The sequence below is a fragment of the Leptodactylus fuscus genome, chromosome 6, assembly GCF_031893055.1.
Source record: "Leptodactylus fuscus isolate aLepFus1 chromosome 6, aLepFus1.hap2, whole genome shotgun sequence".
Taxonomy (NCBI): Eukaryota; Metazoa; Chordata; class Amphibia; order Anura; family Leptodactylidae; genus Leptodactylus; species Leptodactylus fuscus.
Window position 1 is genome coordinate 53,395,602 of NC_134270.1, and position 20,568 is coordinate 53,416,169.

Below are 20,568 nucleotides of genomic sequence, written 5' to 3' on the forward strand. Positions count from 1 at the left end.
ATAGACCTATCATTGTGCAGTTTGGTGAGAGTTAGGGTTGAGCCGATCTTGACTTTTCAGGATTGATTTTGAAATCCGATTTCCGATCATTTTTCATTCGAACCCGATCTCGATCTCAATTCCGATCCCAATGCAAGTCAATGGGATTTTTTTTACTAATCAGAGATCGGATTTTAAAAGCAATCCTATTCACTATACAGCATGGAATCTAACAATTGAACGCTTTAATTGTTAGAATCTACGCTGTGTAGTGAATTTTTTCAATCACTAAGTAGCCAGAAGATTTTTTTTAATCCTCTGGCTACTTAGTCCCCCCTGGTGTCCACTTACCTGAAGAGATGGCTTGTCCGGTGCTCGGTGTTCTCGGCCTTCTTTGCCTCGCTGCCCCCGCCTCCCAGGTTAGTGTTTAAAGAGCTAGGAAGGCGGGGCGTGTAGTTTAGGAGAGTGTGGGCGGGTACAGGGCGGGAGCCGTGTCGTCTTCCCTCCCAGTACCCGCCCACACTCTCCTAACCTGGGAGGCAGGGGACAGCAAGGCGAAGAAGAACGAGAAGACCGGGCACCGGACCAGCCATCTCTTCAGGTAAGTAGCTACTAGAGATGTTAGCTAGCAAAGCATTGGGGGAAATGATCACCGATCTCGATCCCACCTAAAAAGATCGTGTTCGGGATTCCGATCGCGATCGTGAGTTTTTCTCAATAGCCGATCAGAATCCGATCGCTCAACCCCAGTGAGAGTCCAATACTGATAAAAACTGAGGGCAAACCCTAAAGATATGCTGTCATGTGTGGTAGTGAACAATTTAAAAAAAAGTGTTGCAATAAGTGAGTAACATAAAAGAAACCTTACTGATCTTATGTAGCAAATAGAACTTGCTTGTCCCTATTTCCTGGTCTTGCCTTGGCACATATAGGAAATCCCCAAGTAGTCAGTCAGTGGCAGAAACTACTCATTGGAGACCAAGCAGTGTCAGAACAGGTAAAGCAACAGATTGGTAAGCTTAGTAATTCTTCTTTTATGTTTTTAGCCCATTGTAAATCTGTTCTAAAAACTTTTTTGGATAAACCTAAACAACAAAACCATAGCTCCTTACTATACTAGACTCACTAGTCCAAGACGACCTGTTCCTAAAATAAGAATTCCAATTATTTTTAGAAATTTAGAGAGACCATTTGATCTAGAGAAGAGACATGACAGCCGCCCGCTTGTAATTTACCATCTCATATTCCGCAGGTAATCAAAGAACTCCGAGAACAAAAAGGTTATTTTGTAGATTAAAGATCCTCACCCCGAGCGGGTCCCGCTCATGATGAGGTTGGCTCATTAACAGTGGACGCGGCTGATTTACAGTATAGACCTTTATTGAGCCATGGTGCTGACCTTTCACTAAGGAATGTGATGGAAAGGTCAGGAAGATAGTTTATATTAGGATTCTAGAGAGGAGAATATTCTGTGAGGCTAACGCCATCTCAGGTCATTTATCACATGAAACCAGAGATCTTGTGTTAACTGATAAATACATCATATAGGACTATATCTGATATTACAATCAAGAGGCGGAAAATAAAAATGTATATTGTTTTATTATTTTAGCTTAAAAATTACCATCATTTAATATAGGTATAGGTACAGCACTGTGTACTTTATAGGTATAGCAGATAAATATTATGAGAAATATATGTAGATAGATAGATAGGTGATAGATAGATAGATAGATAGATAGATAGATAGATAGATAATAGATAGATAGATAGATAGATAGATAGATAGGAGATAGATAGATATTAGATAGATAGATAGATAGATAGATAGATAGATAGATAGATAGATATTAATTTTTGCTTTTTTCCTTTTGCTTACACTTTTTTAACTAAGGCTGGGTTCCCCTATGTCCTGTGATCTGGTATAGTTTCCCTCTGACGCAGATGCAGCACAGAAACTCCAGAGGCCACAGCTGACCTGATTTTCTTTGGGGTCATTTCTCGTATCCGTCTTATCCGATGTGACACCATACTTCTCCCAGTGCCAGACAGAAAAACAATACATGCAGCATCGTTCTGTATGGCTAAGGACACTGGACCAATATGCAAAGTGTCCAGTCAAGGCAGTACAACAGCTGGCTGGACAAAACTGATATATGCGAACCTGGACTAACAAGCCAAATTAATTTCATTGTAGAGAAGTCTTGATCCCGGCTTTCGAAAGAAAAGGAATTGAACTGAGCAAAGTGGATATCTTCCTGGACCAGTCCAACACACCCTTGTCCCTCAACTTTGAAGCATACAGATTTGGAGGACATTACCTGAAAGTTAAAGGTAAGCGTTTTACCCACTAGTAACCTGTGACACAAATCTGCAGTATGTGATCTCATGCGTTATGCACGGTCTACCAATAAGTTTTTGGACATCCATGCAAATGCAAATGAAGATATCTGCGGTCATGATGTTCGTCACGCCTTCCACTGTTAAATATCGTGTAGGAAACAGCATTGGCATTAGTCACATATCCAAGATGCCACGAAGTGCAGAGTTGTCTGATTTCAAGAAAGGGGTCATTGTGGGGTACCACAGAAATGGTTGATCCTTAAGAGACATAGTGAACTGAATTATCCAAAATCGACAATGGCCTATGTGATTACGAAGTGGAAGGTGAACAGTGATTGTCGGAATGTGCCTCAAGTCAGCCTACTCCCGAAACTGCAGTCGTCCAAAATCGGTGAAAAACTTACCTGTCTTCTCCAAACCGAGTGAAATAAAATACCACTAGCCGTCATACAAGGACTTGTGGAAAGCATTCCCTGGAGGGCTGAGGCTGTAATTGCCACTCGTGGAGGCTCTACCAACTATTGAATATGAATAAATGTTGTTTTTTTTCTATCACAGACGTCCAAATACTTATTGGTAGACAGTATACCTGCACAGTATTTCTACATCAAACAATACTTCAAATTGTTATGGTTTGTTTTTTTTGTTTTTTTGTTTTTTTTTGGGGGGGGGCATTGCAAATCCGTTTCTGTAGGTTAGGACATGCCTGGAGAATAGACTTAGGCCGCATATTAGCAAGCAAAAGGATCCCTCTTTCTTGTGTATGTTCACCCTACATCCAGAGTTTGTTTGCTATCATCCATTTCTAACTTTGGAGAAATGAAGGGCAGAACACATTGAATCTCATCTTAATTTCTTTTTTGCATTAGGGAGGGGACTGCGGAAAGTAGGGGAGTCCTATGCCAGCTCGTACTTCCCATGAAGTTAGTGAGCTGGGCCTACTTTAACTAGGCTCTATGGCAGCTATATTTATACCCTTGACTGAGATTTATGAGAATGGATGGTATCAGAAGTTCCATACAGAACCATGGAAAAGATTTTTTTTTTTTTAAATTAAACCTAGGGGTAGGGTTGTGGATTTCTACATATTTGTTTTTCAGGTGATTTTTGTCAATATAAAGAACGGTACATCATGACTTGTCTTGGTCATTAGTAATGCTGATAAGTCCAGACTCGTATTTCTTGTCTAGTTGTTTCCAATCTTTCTACTAGTATATGAGTCATGGTATGGAGGCTTACACATATACTATATATCCCTTTATTAATTCCTGTTATCGTTTCAACTATTGTGTATGTCACGGAGCAAAGGTATACGTCTTCCTCCGGAGGATATCTTGAATCAACACGGACGCAAGAGGTCGGGAGACAACAGCAATTTATTGTAATCCACAAAGTTAGTAGCCGGCGGCGGTCACATCAACCGTAATAACAAGTCCACGGAAGTCACAATCCAATAATAGCTTTGGTTCCTTGGTCCTGTAACTAAATCCTGGCTCTCTGCAGAGCTGTGCACAGGCCGGCTAACACATACTAACTGCTAGCTACAACTATATACTAACACTGTTACACCTATATCTGTGGGTGGGAAGGGCTGAGTCACAGATCCTTCCCCCCTCACCTATACCAAGGAGAGCAGACTCCCTGTCTACTATGGACAATGCACCATCCAACATCTTCTTGGAGACACCGATCAGATTATCTCCACCCATTGTCCTCACTGGTCCTCACTAGTTAGAGGTATTTGCATACAATGTGCTAACACACTAGACCCGAATCAGCCAACTACACATTGATGTATATAACAGGTTAGAGAATACATTCCACATGAAATATATATTACACATGGCCTATAGTATAGACTCTAACCATCCCGTGACAACCCCTCCCCCTCTCAAAACATGTGCATGACACAATTGGCCTACACAGGTAAATTGGGGAATACACATCAGTCTCTATAGCTCATATGTCCTCCTGCCGGGATAACCCATCTGCGTTCTGGTGTTGGTTCCCTCGGCGGTACTGAATGGTAAAGTTGTAGGGTTGAAGGGCTGGCATCTGGCAGAAAATCCGGTCGATCCATGTTGGCGTCTCTCTGAGCTTGGCTTCGGGTCACTGCTCCCACAAAGTGGCACTGTAGATTTCCAACATCGTTGCCTAACAGAACATCGGCCGGCAGCCCGCTCATCACACCAATTGTGCATCGTTTTGGTCCATAACCATAGTCGAGTTCCACGGTAGCTTTAGGAATACGTTTCCGAGTACCTCCTGCCAACTCGATAGAAAGGCCAGGGCCCTCCTCTAGGGCCTCGGGTCGCACAACTCGGGGGTCCGCTACCGTTAGGAAAGCTCCCGAGTCCCGGAATCCAACAACTGTTCGGCCATCCAGTAGGACCTCCTGCAAGTGCTTCCGCTGAAGGTTTGCGGGATGTGTGGCGGAAGGCTGAATCCCATAGACCCCTGGAGGTGGAACAGATGGGTCATTCATGGAGTCATCTGGAAATGGGGCCAAACTTTCAGTCCTAGGGGTGGTTCCCAGGTAGTGAATAGGCCGGGATGCCACGGTGGCCCGTGCCCCCATGTTAGCAGGGCAACTAGCTTGCAAATGTCCAGGCCGCCCGCACCCAAAACATCTGCGCTCTAGCATTCTTCCAGCAGGTCGTTGTCTAGGGACAGGGTTGTTCATAGCTGGAGGCCGATGGGCTGAGACAGGGGTAGAGGGGGAATTGTAATCCTGAGGCCGGGCACGAAAGGTGGTTGGCTGGCTGAAGGGTGTCTGGCGGACTGTGGTAGTTTTCCGCTCCTCTGCAAACAACCTCTTCCACTGCGGCTTGATGGTCAGGCCCTCATCTGCAAGGGAAGCAGCTTGCTCCACTGTGGCTGGGTTCCGTTCCAGCACCCACTCACGGATCTCAGCGGGGCACTGGGAAAAGAACTGTTCCTTAAGTATGACTTGGAGGACCTTATCGACTGTGACAGCCTCCTCTCCTTCTAGCCAGCGCTTGCATGCTTGCTTCAACTTGTGGGCGAACATGTGGAAGGAGCTTCCCCCATTGTAAGACAAAGAGCGGAACTGAACTCGGTAGGTCTCTGGAGTGACTGCATAATACTTCTGCACCGCTCTTTTAATGGCCTCATAGTCCCACTGATCACTAGGGTCCATGGCTCTGAGAGCTTCCGCAGCCCCATCTCGTAGGTGCCCCACCAGATACCGGACCCAATCCTTCTCTGGGACTTCCATCAGGTGGCACTGGTGTTCGAAGTCCTGAAAATATCCATCAACATCCCCAGCCGCTTCCTCAAAGGTCTTGAAGTGTTTATGGGAGACATATGGTGGTTCTCTCACTGTTGGGCTGGGGGTCGACGTTTGATTATAATTCCTCGTAGTTATCTCAGCCATTCGCATTTCATGCGCCATTCTTTCCTTTTCATGCGCCATTCTCTGCTCCTCCTTCTCCGTTTCCTGAGCCCTCTGTAATGCTCTACTCCTTTGCTCTGCAGTTGCTCCTAGCCCCAGCACTGCCAATTCCTCCTCATACTAAACAACCCATCTGCTCTTTTGGGTCTGTACCTGCCACTCCCGTATCTCTACTGTCTCCTGAGGGCAGCCCTCCTCATGGTCGCTTTGCAGGGTCATCTCCTCCAGTGCCTCGATCAGTTGATCTTTCGTTCTTCCCTGATAACTCAGGTTTAGTTCCCGGGCCCTTACTTGTAGACTTGCCATAGTCCAGTTCCTGTATTCTGAGGTTGTGGCTCCATTAATCGCTGAGCTGCTGTAGTCCATCTCGCTGTCCGCTGTTGATCCCACTGCTGCCACCAGTTGTCACGGAGCAAAGGTATACGTCTTCCTCCGGAGGATATCTTGAATCAACACGGACGCAAGAGGTCGGGAGACAACAGCAATTTATTGTAATCCACAAAGTTAGTAGCCGGCGGCGGTCACATCAACCGTAATAACAAGTCCACGGAAGTCACAATCCAATAATAGCTTTGGTTCCTTGGTCCTGTAACTAAATCCTGGCTCTCTGCAGAGCTGTGCACAGGCCGGCTAACACATACTAACTGCTAGCTACAACTATATACTAACACTGTTACACCTATATCTGTGGGTGGGAAGGGCTGAGTCACAGATCCTTCCCCCCTCACCTATACCAAGGAGAGCAGACTCCCTGTCTACTATGGACAATGCACCATCCAACATCTTCTTGGAGACACCGATCAGATTATCTCCACCCATTGTCCTCACTGGTCCTCACTAGTTAGAGGTATTTGCATACAATGTGCTAACACACTAGACCCGAATCAGCCAACTACACATTGATGTATATAACAGGTTAGAGAATACATTCCACATGAAATATATATTACACATGGCCTATAGTATAGACTCTAACCATCCCGTGACAGTGTACTAGTAGGTGTTTCTGCAGAAGGTCCTATTTATAGTCTTCTCAGTGAGGTGAACTTCAGGCATTTCAATGGGGTGGTTTCTAAGCTTGCCAATGTGGTGATCTTGAGACTTCTAAATGGGCTGATGTTTAGTCTTCTCAATGGACTTTTTAATGGACAACATTAGGATTCTCGATGGGTTGATCTTCAGACACTTCTCAATGGACTGATCTTTTCATTGCTTCATACAGAGAGACCTCACATCATATTCTCTCAAAAAAGAATGGCTTGAAAAAACTGATTTTTTCATTGGGCAGGGTTTCAGGTTTTTTTAATTGACTTTTTTTTTTTTTTGGCTTCTCAATTGGATGATCTTTACACTTCTCAGTGGGTTGATCTTAAGAGATAATAATAAGGTAATCTTCAGGCTTCTTAATGGGTTGGTTTTCGGGCATCCCAATGGACTGATATTCATGCTTCTCAATAGGATAGTCTTCAGGCATCTCAGTTTAGTTATCTCCATTCTTCTCAATAGGGTGATCCTCAGGCTTCTCAAACATGTGAACTTAAGGCATGTCAATGGGGTGATCTCAAGGATTTTCAAGGGGCTTACTATAAAGATTTCTAGTAGGGTTCTCTTATGGTTAGTAGGGTTTTCTTATGGTTCTCTTAGGGTTCTCTCTTAGAATCTTTAGGCTTCTCAATGGACTGATCATTACACTTTTCTACAGACTGGTCTTCGGGCTTTTTAATTAACTGATTTTTAGACTTCTCAGTGGGGTGATCATCAGCGTTCCTAATGGGGTGAACTTCAGGCTTTTCAACGGACTGGTATTTTAGATTTTTTAATGGATTGATTTTTAGGCTTCTCAGTAGAGTGTTCTACAAGTTTCTCAATGGGGTGATCTCTACTCTCTTCAGTGGATTCATCTTCATGGGACTGATCTTCAGTTTTCTTAAGCGGTCTGTAAGCTTTTCAATGGGGTGGCCTAGACTTCTGTAACAGTTTTAGGCTTATGTGACATTCTTTCTTCTCTGTGAAGGATATAATTTCACTCTAGTTAAGTGTGCCACAAGATGAAGGTATGGTCCCATGGCTTTTTCAGTTTCTTCCCTGGTTCTTGTGTCCAGTCAAGAGTCCACTGTTCTTTATCAGTTGCTGGTATGGACTTTCTTTTAAAAGTTTCTAATTTTCATTAGGTAGATCCCTCAGTGACTTACCAATGATAGGAAGGGTCCAATAAAGGAATCCCTAAAGTCAGTTGTTATTGCTGGAGGTACCACTTGGAGAGTGACCAGTATCCCAGCAGGAACATTGCAGGAGAATTGCATGTGCCCATAATCTTAACAGCCATCTTTACCATGCATACTGCTGTCTGCTTTAGTTACTAGATGGAGATCCTTATTGGAGGACCTTCATTTATTCATATTACCTTCATTCATGCTACATTTACATGAAAGTCTATATTCTTGACCATTAGCCTTGACTGTATTCTGTCCTTGTACCAGTTTTTGACTGTTGCTAACTGAGACAAACACTTGTCTAGCCAAGGTGTACAGCTCACCGCGCTTAGATATGGCTGTCGTAGTTTATTACACTTTTGTTGCCTGGGGATTGCTTGCATTGCCAGCCTTGTTTGCACAGTTTCTGATCCTATTTAAGGAGTCATTTCATGCCAGGGAATTTTCAACGTTAGGAGCCGGAGAAATTAAATGTCTTCATTTCTCAGAATCTTAACTGAGCACACCTTACACCTCACCTTGCCTCAAGGCTCTGTATATGTTGGCCCCAGGGTATGTTTGCTTTCATTTCATCATCTTCACGTGAATTATCGGAAAAGAATGTTTCGCTCACTGCGACAATTTGTAAATACTTTGTCAAAGAAGAACTTGGGAAAACCCAGTGGTAGGAAGCACCTTCAGGAAAGGCTGACAGGATGTGCTCGCATTGTAAGTCTATCACAGCCACAGACAGAGCTGAGAGCCGAGGAACAACATTAAGACTGCCAAGGTACAGGGAATTGAGTTCATCGACTCCTCAAGGTAATGATTATTTAGCTTTACGAAACAGAGATCAATGTTAAATTGCTTTAATACAAAACTACTGTAATTTTGTGGTGCCCACTTTTGGCATAGGGGAGCATCGCCCGCTGGCAGTCAGGAGAGATCCAGATTATATTATTATTACTATATATGGACAAAATTACTTTTTTAAATGGTTGATTTAATTTTTTTAAACATACAAAAACGTCCTATGTAAATAAGACATGTTGAAGAATGCGAAGAATGGTCTTTAAAATGGTTTACATGTCTGGAGGATATGTCTCTTAATATTTACTGACATAAGCTGAGTGTTGTCATTGTAGACTAAATGAGCCTGCCAATGCTGCAGAGAGTACAGTGCAGCAGGGCTGAGTATAGCAGGCCGGAGATGGTTTTAGCAATAGACTTGTTTGTGAATGCAGCAGAGTTGAGTTTGCTACTATAGCAGACTGGAGATGGTTGTTATAGCAGATATACTTGTCACTACAGCAAAGCTACTGTTTGCTACTGGAGCAAATTGAAGCTTGATATTGTACAAGACTTGTTTGCCCTTGTAGCAGACTCATTTGCCACTATAGCACACTGAAGGTTGTTGTTGTAGAAGACTTGTTTGCCCTTGTAGCAGATTTATTTGCCACTATAGCAGACTGAAGGTTGTTACTGTAGAAGACTTGTTTGCCATTGTGGCATACTCATTTGCTACTGTAGCAGACCTTAGTTTGCTGTTGCAGCGGACTTGTTTGTCTTTGCAGAAGAAGTAAATGTTGCAGAGCCACAGTATGTTTTATATTCAGCATGGTGTGCCATGATATCACAATGCATTATCATTGCTTCTCTATAGGACTACAGAATCTTCTGTATTATCTAACCTCTTGAGGTATCACATGCAAATGAAATTATTTTATTTTTATTATGCTTATTTTTATAGTGCCATCATATTCCGCAGCACTTTACAGACATTGACAGTTACTGTCCCATATAGGGCTCTCAATCTATATTCCCTATCAGTATGTCTTTGAAGTGTGGGAGGAAACCATCTACCCGGAGGAAACCCACGCAAAAACGGGGAGAACATACAAACTCCTTGCATATGTTGTCCTTGGCAGGATTTGAACCCAGGACTCCAGCGCTGCAGTGCTAACCACTGAGCCACCGTGCTGCCGTAGTTGCATGACAAGTACAGCGCTGTACCATCTTGACTTTTTAGGTTAGAAGGTCTCTATCTGAAAGATGCTTCATGTATCAGTCTTAGGCCAAATGATACGCCAGTCTGGAACGTGTCTTTTAATATATGATGTTGTCAACGTATTGCTATTAACTGATGATGGTCTTCAGTAAATTTGAAACATACTATATTCCGCACCACATGGTCACATGCACCCACGTAGAGCCTGGTTTGCTTGTTGATCCCGTGATCTTCTGAATTCTTTAGAATCTGTAGATTTTTTCAAAACAAAAAAAAATCATTGTCTATCGGCAGTACATCGCCCTATCTAATAACAGACAATAAAAGCATATGCTGGGGTGATGATTCCTACTGCACATCCTCTGTATCAGATGACCACCCCCTTACCCAGACCACATTTTCTGTGTTGGATTTTGTTTTCCTGGTAAAACAATGTAACTGGGCATCTGGGCATGACGAAATCCAACATGCCTGATCATCTTTCTTCCCAATGCCAGCTGTTTCTGGTGTCCATGTTTTACATATCTTTTAGGGCTACATTGTATCTTATTCACCTGAACGACTTGCTACCTCCAGCCCAGGGACCTTACAAGGACAGCTGTTGAGTGATTCCTTTAGCCACCCATGATCTATGATCTCTCTCCTTGTAGACGCAGCATCCTGAATAAGTAAAAGGGCCATCTTGAGGCTTTAGGGGCATTTGACAGGAAAAAGGAAGCTTGGGTTGAATCGGGCTCGAAGCCCACACGTTGTTAATCTTCCTGATCTCATTCCCAAGCTGTTGTTCTTTGAAGCTTTTCTCTGGGCCAATGAAAGTTTCCTATTGACCTGAGAACGCTTCCTGCAAATATGAGAATGAGACATTACTCACGTATGGTGGATAATACTTCAAAAGGGATCTCAGCTGTAATAAAAGATTAAAAAAAACAAAACCATAAAGTATTAAAAATGTAAAAAAATCAAATAATAAAAAACATTGTCGCCTCTTTTCCAGAATCAGCTTCACATTTGTGCATTGGCTGTGTCTGGTATTGTGGCCTAGTCCCATTTACCTAAATCCTGTAATACCAGACACAGTCTATGGACTATAGCAGTGAATGATTTAGTGATCTCACACAACCCTGAGGTCATTCGATAGGTTATCGTTGCAGTACAGGAGTGATTTTTACCTTCTTCTGGATCAATCTGCCATTGTATATGTGTTGCACCCAAAGGATGGATGTCTTTAGTCAGTAACTATGAAATATCCTTCATCAGGTTGTCAGGTCGCTGCTCTGTTCCACCCCCATACTTTACACTGCAACTGCTTTATCCAAACCCTATAAAATGAATACTGAACAGCAGTACTGGGATGTGGATCATAATTCAGTTCTTCACCTTATGAGTATAGAAGTTATCATTCCTATGTCCCTTGATTTTAGATATCCCCGACTTCTAGATGGACAAGACTTTGCAAATAAAATATTGGCGCAACCAGCTGACAATCCGATCACAGATCACCATGGAACATTAGAAAATTAGATCTGATTTGGATCTATGGGCAACTCCTCTTTTTTTTTAGTCTGCCCCCATATTTATACGGTAGGCACAGTAAGTCTTATATCTATTTTCCTGCCAATGTCTGTGTCAGGCGTAGGCCCTTTAAATGATTCATTTTGCATTTAATGTTCAAAAACCAATTTACAGATTTCTTGCATTGCATAATTACCAGGTGGCATTGGCATTAGTGACTGTAAATCCAGCTAGCACTGTATCTGTTCCCAGTCTATTTCACAGCGAGCACGTATGGTATAGAGGAGTAAGCAATCTGTTCATATGATTTGTGGTCTTTGTTCTTGGCATTTGGGTACACTCTGTCCAAGACGCCTCTGACGATGATCTGACTGCTCAGTTTGAGTGACATGAGTTGTCTTTTACTAAGACAGTGCCAAGTCTTGTAAATTTCTCCATGATGTCACTAAATCCTAAAACTTTAATAGTGCAGGAATAGGGAAAGGAGGGCGCCTTTAGACCCAGTGTAGCGTGCATCCCTGCTCTCTATCAGCTAACAGAGTTTCTACCTCACAACCCCCTTTGACTGTACATGATGGAGGAAGGGGGAACTTTTTGGATGTTTGTCCAGCAAAAGAATAATATATACACAATACATATTTTATATATAGAGGAAATGCAGTGAGATTGCTTAGTTCACATTACTTCTCCTCTGATTGGACACCCTAAATATGGGGCTGACTACATTGGTAGGGGTCTGTCCTAAGAGCAGATACCCCAGTAGTGCTCGGCCACTCTACCCTTAGGGTCAGGTGAGCATGCTATATAGCTGTCCTCCCTTATCCGGGTGTTCAGTCTATGTCCTGCATTATTTTCCTACACAAACAAACATGTACATTGTTAGCATTTAAAGGAGTTGCTTTGTTTGGGTGGTACTTGGCGCACCTTGGGCTATATAAGAATGTATTTCCCTTTTTGTGTTGAAGTAGTTTCCCACTAAGGCATGACAAAAGGGCGCAAAAAACTCAACTCTAATTGGAGATCTGCAGAAGTGTACTTACAATAAGCTTGGTGGTTACAGAGTTATCAGAAAAGGCAAGTAGTATGATGGTTTCATAACAATCTCACAAAATGCAACCGCTTGGCTTAAACTTGCGACACTTTGTTGACACTTTTGACACCAGCCGATATCTGCAAAACTATACTGACTTTTGCATTGGTGCTTCAGCACTAGCTTAGTTTACTAGACTTCACTTTTCACTCTGGATGACTTCCACTTGGTAGCAATATACATGCAGTATCTCTGTGCTCCTTCCAGCCATTTTGCACTCTTTACAGTCTACTTTTTTGGGACAGTCCGTCACACTAAGTCATCAGTCTCTCAATTGTTTCTGTCAAGTCGCTTGTCTTCACATTGAGGCATGGACTCCTAGACTCTAGTGGAGTTACACTACAACCCCGAACAGGTAGATACATTTTGCCCTTATAGTGGTAGCTCTTTCTCACTTTTTGAACGGATAGACTGATCTCCTCCACCTACGACAAGGTATGACTGCAACCTAGGGTGGAAATTCTTGCCTAATATCTACTTTCAACAGCCTAAGAACCCCTGCACATGGGGGAATCTATATATTGTATATCATCGATATTTCTCAGCCTGAACCCAGTTCGTAGTTCAGGACCTCCTTGTGTCATAGTCATGTATGATGCTAAGAATCTCTACCTGCCCCAGTCTTTACAGTCCTGTTCTGTATAGAACAGATAATAGAGCCTTGAGGAGGTAGGAGCTCCTAGCATCATAGACCACTATCTTGCAAGGAGTCCCTGTCTCCTGATAGTGTTCATGATGGAAATCTGATCAATAGGATTTTACATCCTGGTTTCCCCATGTACATGAGGCCTAAGGGTGTTCGTGGATGCACGCCTGGTTGACTTCACTATAACCCATGACCCATCCATGTATATCTGTGGCCTTAGGACACAACACAAAACTATAACATATCACTGGTGGTTCCTCAGACTGAAAATGAGCAGATGACAAAATGAAGCAAAGATTATAAGAAGACTAAACCAAACTACTGATGGAGCGGCAAGTTATAAAAAGTGTTCATGAGCTAATAATACACTAAATCAGTGGTTCTTAACCGGGGTCTGATCAAACCCTAGGCCCTATGCACGATGCATTTTGTGTACCAGTAAAAAAAACATATACCTATGTCTTGAATTTGGAAAAAAATCATATTTGATTTATCACTAAAGAAGGGTTCGGTGAATGTGCATATGAAACTACTGGGTCCGGTACCTCAAACAAGGTTAAGAACCACTGCACTAAATAATACCGCTAATAGTACAGTAAATAATACCGCTAATAATACAGTAAATAATACCGCTAATACAGTAAATAATACAGTGAATAATACAGTAAATAATACAGCTAATAATACGAAGAATAATACAGTACAGTAGCTAGTTAATACAGTAAAGCTAAGCATCAAAGTGACTGATCTTTTTCTTTTAACATATTTCTATTTGGTACTACAATCTTCCATAAAATTTAATGTTCTGTCTTGTAAATTTATAATTTGTTTTATATTTTTTTGCTATTTTCTAGAGGCCAGTAGGGGGTGCTATAGCAGTGTTCAGACATAGGAGGTCAGAGCAATGTATATACACTCACCGGCCACTTTATTAGGTACACCATGCTAGTAACGGGTTGGACCCCCTTTTGCCTTCAGAACTGCCTCAATTCTTCGTGGCATAGATTCAACAAGGTGCTGGAAGCATTCCTCAGAGATTTTGGTCCATATTGACATGATGGCATCACACAGTTGCCGCAGATTTGTCGGCTGCACATCCATGATGCGAATCTCCTGTTCCACCACATCCCAAAGATGCTCTATTGGATTGAGATCTGGTGACTGTGGAGGCCATTGGAGTACAGTGAACTCATTGTCATGTTCAAGAAACCAGTCTGAGCTGATTCCAGCTTTATGACATGGCGCATTATCCTGCTGAAAGTAGCCATCAGATGTTGGGTACATTGTGGTCATAAAGGGATGGACATGGTCAGCAGCAATACTCAGGTAGGCTTTGGCGTTGCAACGATGCTCAATTGGTACCAAGGGGCCCAAAGAGTGCCAAGAAAATATTCCCCACACCATGACACCACCACCACCAGCCTGAACCGTTGATACAAGGCAGGATGGATCCATGCTTTCATGTTGTTGACGCCAAATTCTGACCCTACCATCCGAATGTCGCAGCAGAAATCGAGACTCATCAGACCAGGCAACGTTTTTCCAATCTTCAATTGTCCAATTTCGATGAGCTTGTGCAAATTGTAGCCTCAGTTTCCTGTTCTTAGCTGAAAGGAGTGGCACCCGGTGTGGTCTTCTGCTGCTGTAGCCCATCTGCCTCAAAGTTCGACGTACTGTGCGTTCAGAGATGCTCTTCTGCCTACCTTGGTTGTAAAGGGTGGCTATTTGAGTCACTGTTGCCTTTCTATCAGCTCGAACCAGTCTGGCCATTCTCCTCTGACCTCTGGCATCAACAACGCATTTCCGCCCACAGAACTGCCGCTCACTGGATGTTTTTTCTTTTTCGGACCATTCTCTGTAAACCCTAGAGATGGTTGTGCGTGAAAATCCCAGTAGATCAGCAGTTTCTGAAATACTCAGACCAGCCCTTCTGGCACCAACAACCATGCCACGTTCAAAGGCACTCAAATCACCTTTCTTCCCCATACTGATGCTCGGTTTGAACTGCAGGAGATTGTCTTGACCATGTCTACATGCCTAAATGCACTGAGTTGCCGCCATGTGATTGGCTGATTAGAAATTAAGTGTTAACGAGCAGTTGGACAGGTGTACCTAATAAAGTGGCCGGTGAGTGTATAGCTATAGTAATTTTATGATCTCATGGTGTTTATTGTCATGTTACTGTTTGTGACCTGTATATGCCCATGACTTCTTCACTGCCTGCGTTGTCTGTATTTCTTTTTCTTTGTTTCTTTTTCTGTCGCTTGTTTAAATTTGTTTTGTCTTTCACGGTTGTTAAGTTTTTGAGTTGTGTTGTATCAGAATGCAGTTGTGAGTCGCCTACCGGGGCACTGAGAATATGGCTGTTTATTTGTGGTAGAGAACTTCAAACACAGGATACCTTAAACTTGGGTATCACATTCTGACTTCTCAGAAACCTAAGTGCCCCTTTCTAACACTCAAGGTTCTTCAGCCATAAATGTGCTCCCATAATGCACTGAGGCAATGTGAATTTCTATAAGAGTAGAGTAGACTTTTAAGAAGAATTTTCCTGACCCTAGAGAGAGTTTTTTAATGCCCTTCATAAGCTATGTAGACATCACTCCGGTCCTTACTATTAGACTGCACGCTATGAGAGTGCACACTAGTTAGAAGGCTTTTCTGTCCATGCCATGAGATTTCCTACTATATATTGTATATACTATGAGGCTCATTCTGTGTAGACATTATTATTAAGAGAGTCCATGCTATTTAGATATGCTTATTCTCTATACTATGAGGGTCTATGATAGGTAGATGTTATTACTGTCCACACTAAGAGAGTCCATGCTGTTTACAGAACATTATTACCTATACTATGACAGTCCAAGCCATGTAGACATCATTACTGTCTGCAGTAAGAGAGTCCATGCTATTTAGAGATCATTATTGTCTATAATTTGAGAGTCCATGCTGTGAAGCCATCATTACTGCCTATGCTAAGAGAGTCCATGCTATTTAGGCCTTATTACTGCCTATGCTATGAGAGTCCATGCTGTGTTGACATCATTGCTGTCCATTCTAATAGAGTCTATGCTATTTAGGCATTATTATTTTATGTGCTATGAGGGTCCACCCTACAACTTAGACCCCACACACACGATTGAGTGTGCAACTGAATTGGGGGAAGATTTTGCAATGGAATGCACTCGTATGACACTTGTGATACACTCACCTCTTTGGGGCTTCTCATCCATTCTGTTCTGATGAAACTGAGCAGGATAGGACCTGCTCTATTTTCATGGAAACAGACCATTGGATGCCCCCTCAGATGGCAGACTCAGAGCTATGTATAGTCTTACTGTCCATGCTAAGGCCACGTTCACATCTGCGCTGGAGTCTCCGTTGCAGTCAAAATACAGCTGGTTTCAGTTTGAAAATGATGGCCACCCAATGGACCCCATTATAGTCAATGGGTTTTGCCAGGCTCCATGTGTAACTGCTGGATTAGCGGTCTATCTCTCTGTTGTTTGGGTTCCCTGACAAACCTGAATAATGGAGACACAACACTAGTGTGAACCTAGTGTAAGAGAGTCCATGCTACATGCATACCATCATTGTCTATGCTATGGGGATCCATGCTATTTAGACTTGGTTCCTGTCCCTCCTATGAAAGTCTATGGTGTTTAGTCTTTATTCCTTTTTAGCTTTAAACTTGTTCGATGCCTTGCACAATATGGATTGCGTGACTGCAATACGGAAATCTATCCAATATGGTATAGTAGGGGGGAAGATCTTCCGGTGTGGAGGTGAAATTTGGAACATTCTTTAGTGTTGATCCAGCTGATTCATGTGACATGTGTGGAGTATACAGGCACGTACATGCTCACTGCCAGACTGTGACGTGCGACATATAGCCTAGGGAGAACTTATAATGAAGCTTTGTGTTTAAACTTACCTTTTACTGTAAGTCTGACAGTATATTTATGTATGTGTATGTAGTTTTATCATATCTAAGTATACACGCTATTTTATTTTAATATGTGAACTTTTATTATTTTCAATTCTAATATTAGGCAACAGTGGCGCTGTTTTGTTCTGGGGGGACTGTGGTTGATATTAAGAGCCATTGCCTCTGCTGTAATAGCAGCGCTGTGGTCACTGGGTCACTGAGCCTATAGTATGATAATGGCTCTCTGGTGATATTATTGGGGCATTGTGCATGATATTCGGGGTACAGATGCTTAACAATTATTGACAACTTCCGTAATGTCAAACATTTGGGGCTTTTAACCATCATTCACCAACCCCCGTCCCTCACCCCTTTCTATTATTGTTACTGTTTTAATTGACCTCCATTTTGTCTCTTTGCAGCTAAACCAGGGGATGAGCTGAAAGTGGAACAAGCTGTGAAGGATTTCAGATCATTAAGCTTACCCATCATGAGGACCACTGGAGCGACATCTACGTATATCTTCACCTCGCCTAATGACAGGCCCGACCAGCCGCCATTCAGGAGGGAGAGCTCTGATATTTTGGTATGTGACTCGGGGCTTATATGAAGCACCTATAATAGTTCAGAATTAAACTTTATATGGAGTTGAGTTAATGTTGTCTAATGTATGAGGGCCTCATGGGCATTAAAAAACATTGCCCATATTATCTCCCACCCATGACGTCTCCGAAACCTCCGAGCCAGAAGACCCAGCAAGGGTCAGTGAAAATTGGCTACCCCCAGCCTGTAGCTTACAGAGAACCCACCTGTGGTCTAAAATTTGCCTTTGCTTCCTCCTTCACATCCCCTGATGATGAAGTTCTGGCGTAGATGGAAGGCCATAACATAAATGGAGGATCCTGTAATGCCCAGGGTCCTGTTACTACTATTACAACTTAAAGAGGACTTGTCTTTAGTACTTATATGCATTCTTCCTATAATAACAACCCACAGAGGACATTTTGTACTTTTCCTCTGTTATTCCTCCTGGAAATGTGTAATTACATTGTCAGCTGGATGTTACCATTCCCTTTGTTAAAGAAGCGTTTCCCTATACACCTATAGGGTGACAGCACGTAGCATTGCATTTCAGTATATTCTAATAGCTGACACAGCGCTTACGAGAATCTTAATTTTCCCGTACAATAATACAAAGAAATCTCATATATCCATCTTCTTTTATTATATCCCCTTTGGTTTTACTTTGCTGTACCTCACTAGGTCTAGCCACAATTACAGACCATATATTGGTTGTCACACACCTTTCCCAGACTACATTTAGTTATATGAGGAATCAGGAGATCAGGGGACAGAACTAGTAGTCGTACCAAGAACCTGATGCACGATGGGAGCCAAAGGCCTCTCTGCCGCAATGGACACTGGAATAAAGGGCTTTTGGTTTGTTGGGCCCCTGTTACAGGTTTTGCTTTGGCGGCCCCATGAGCATTAATTTACTCTTCTGGCAGTATATGATGTATATGGTGTGAAGCTGCAGCCTCACTGAATCTGTTATTTCCATTTCCCCTCGCTGATTTGCCTTATTTCCTCCTGTCTCGCTTAGAACAAATACCGTGACTTGAGCACAATGTTTCAGAGGACTCCTTTCCTATAGTTTCAATAAGGGACACGTTGGAACAGCTCCAGAATGACAGGAACTGGCCTGTTCCCGGCCTTGACGGTCACTTCAAAGAGCCCCTCACAGTGCAGTCTAGCCAAGGAATCTGTCAGGTCTTTCGTCCTTGAACTTAAAGTCGGATTTTTCATTATTTATATATTTCAGTAATACTTTACTACTTGTCAGCTCAAATGCTACCTAGTATTTACATCTATACTGGAAAATCCTGGATTTATACCCTTGTAATATTTATTATAGGATGATTGATTTCCATTACTCACTCTATCTATCTATCTATCTATCTATCTATCTATCTATCTATCTATCTATCTATCATCTATCTACTATCTATCTATCTATCTATCTATCTATCTATCTATCATCTATCTCACATCTCTGTATTCCATTGTAATGGAGATGTGTTTAACAACCATATACGTATGGATTCGTATCATGACGGAAACCAATGGCCCCACAGTCTGACCCCATTTCTGATAACAGAGTTCATCAGAATTATATTATGGTTTCTGTCACTCTGCTGGACTATGTTATTTTGTCTGTGATTTTTGATGGAAAATGCAACATAGGCAGATGTGAACATAGCCTTAGAGCCACAAAACATGAGTACCGTGCGGTTCGATGGAATATTATGCTGATCCGGGTTTGGTGTACTGAAACCGTAGGAGTCCAACTTGTGGCCATATAGGCATCATAGTAGGCACTTATACACTCCTGGTAAATGCATACATAAGATTCCATTCACCCAATGGAGGCCAACACCGTGTCATTTTGGCCTTTGTCGTGCTGAAACATGTTGGTATTACTTTGTTTTGTGGTATGAAATAGTATAGCAAGTGACACTATTCCGTACAGAAGGTATACAGTATAATAAAATATATCACGGGGTATAACTTTCTTTTTTCCAGTACTCCAATACCCCTTTCATTGTATCAGATTGATCAGATTGTTATTGTGTTTTGCCACTCATTGTTTTTCATTTATCTCTCTGTCCCAGGATATACAGTTTAATCCTAGCAGTGCATGTGTCTTGGCAGATCCCCAAGTCATGGCATTCTGCGCACATCTATCTCTATCTGCTTATATCAATGTGAGACAGTCAGAGATGAGCAGAACATATTTCCATATTAGAGATTAGGTATAATTATTGACATATCTTCACAGTGACTAGCACGCTGCTGGCAATGGCATATGCCGCTAGTATTGTCATCCTGTTTATTGCTCCACAGTACACAGTACAAGGTTGTACCACTAGGTTGATGGCAGAATACATACAGATATATACGGTAGCTGTTTGCCCTAGGACTTTGTTCCTTCCATTTAGTTACTCCACCCATATAGATCGCATTGTACAGGAAATGAATAGGATAGAGTGTAGATATAGCATATTTTAAATGAAGTGGGTGGTTAATTTGCCTCTTTATATGATAAAGAGACACTATAACTACAGTGCATGCTAGGTTCATTTGCTGTACAGTTGAAGTAATCTATTGTTCCCTGTTATCAGGCTAGGGAATGACTGGTTGTCAGTCTCCTTGCCATAATATACAGCAGTATGACATGCACAATGCCGTCCTGACACTAGGTGGTGCTCTACCTAATCTGTGAACCCATGCACAATACTTATGTCCTAAAACCCAAAAGGGGGAGCAGATACCCCAAATGCCTTATATCCTTTATGTCTAAATAAAATTTGATTTGGATACATTATTTTTAATGGGATCAGAGGGCAGTCTGTGGATGCTTTGTATGCTCAGTTTTAGTTGTTGTGGGTCCA

At 42.3% G+C, this 20,568-nt stretch overlaps 1 protein-coding gene across 4 annotated transcripts in view; it reads left to right on the top strand.

Moving 5' to 3' along the window:
* PLEKHG5 (pleckstrin homology and RhoGEF domain containing G5) overlaps positions 1-20,568 on the top strand; it is a 214,883-nt gene that overhangs the window by 156,454 nt on the left and 37,861 nt on the right. For all 4 annotated transcript variants that reach the window (XM_075279964.1, XM_075279965.1, XM_075279966.1 and 1 more), the window contains 2 exons: positions 2,177-2,313; positions 17,539-17,702. In XM_075279964.1, coding sequence (XP_075136065.1) covers positions 2,177-2,313; positions 17,539-17,702 — 301 coding nt within the window. The remainder of the gene's footprint in view (positions 1-2,176; positions 2,314-17,538; positions 17,703-20,568) is intronic.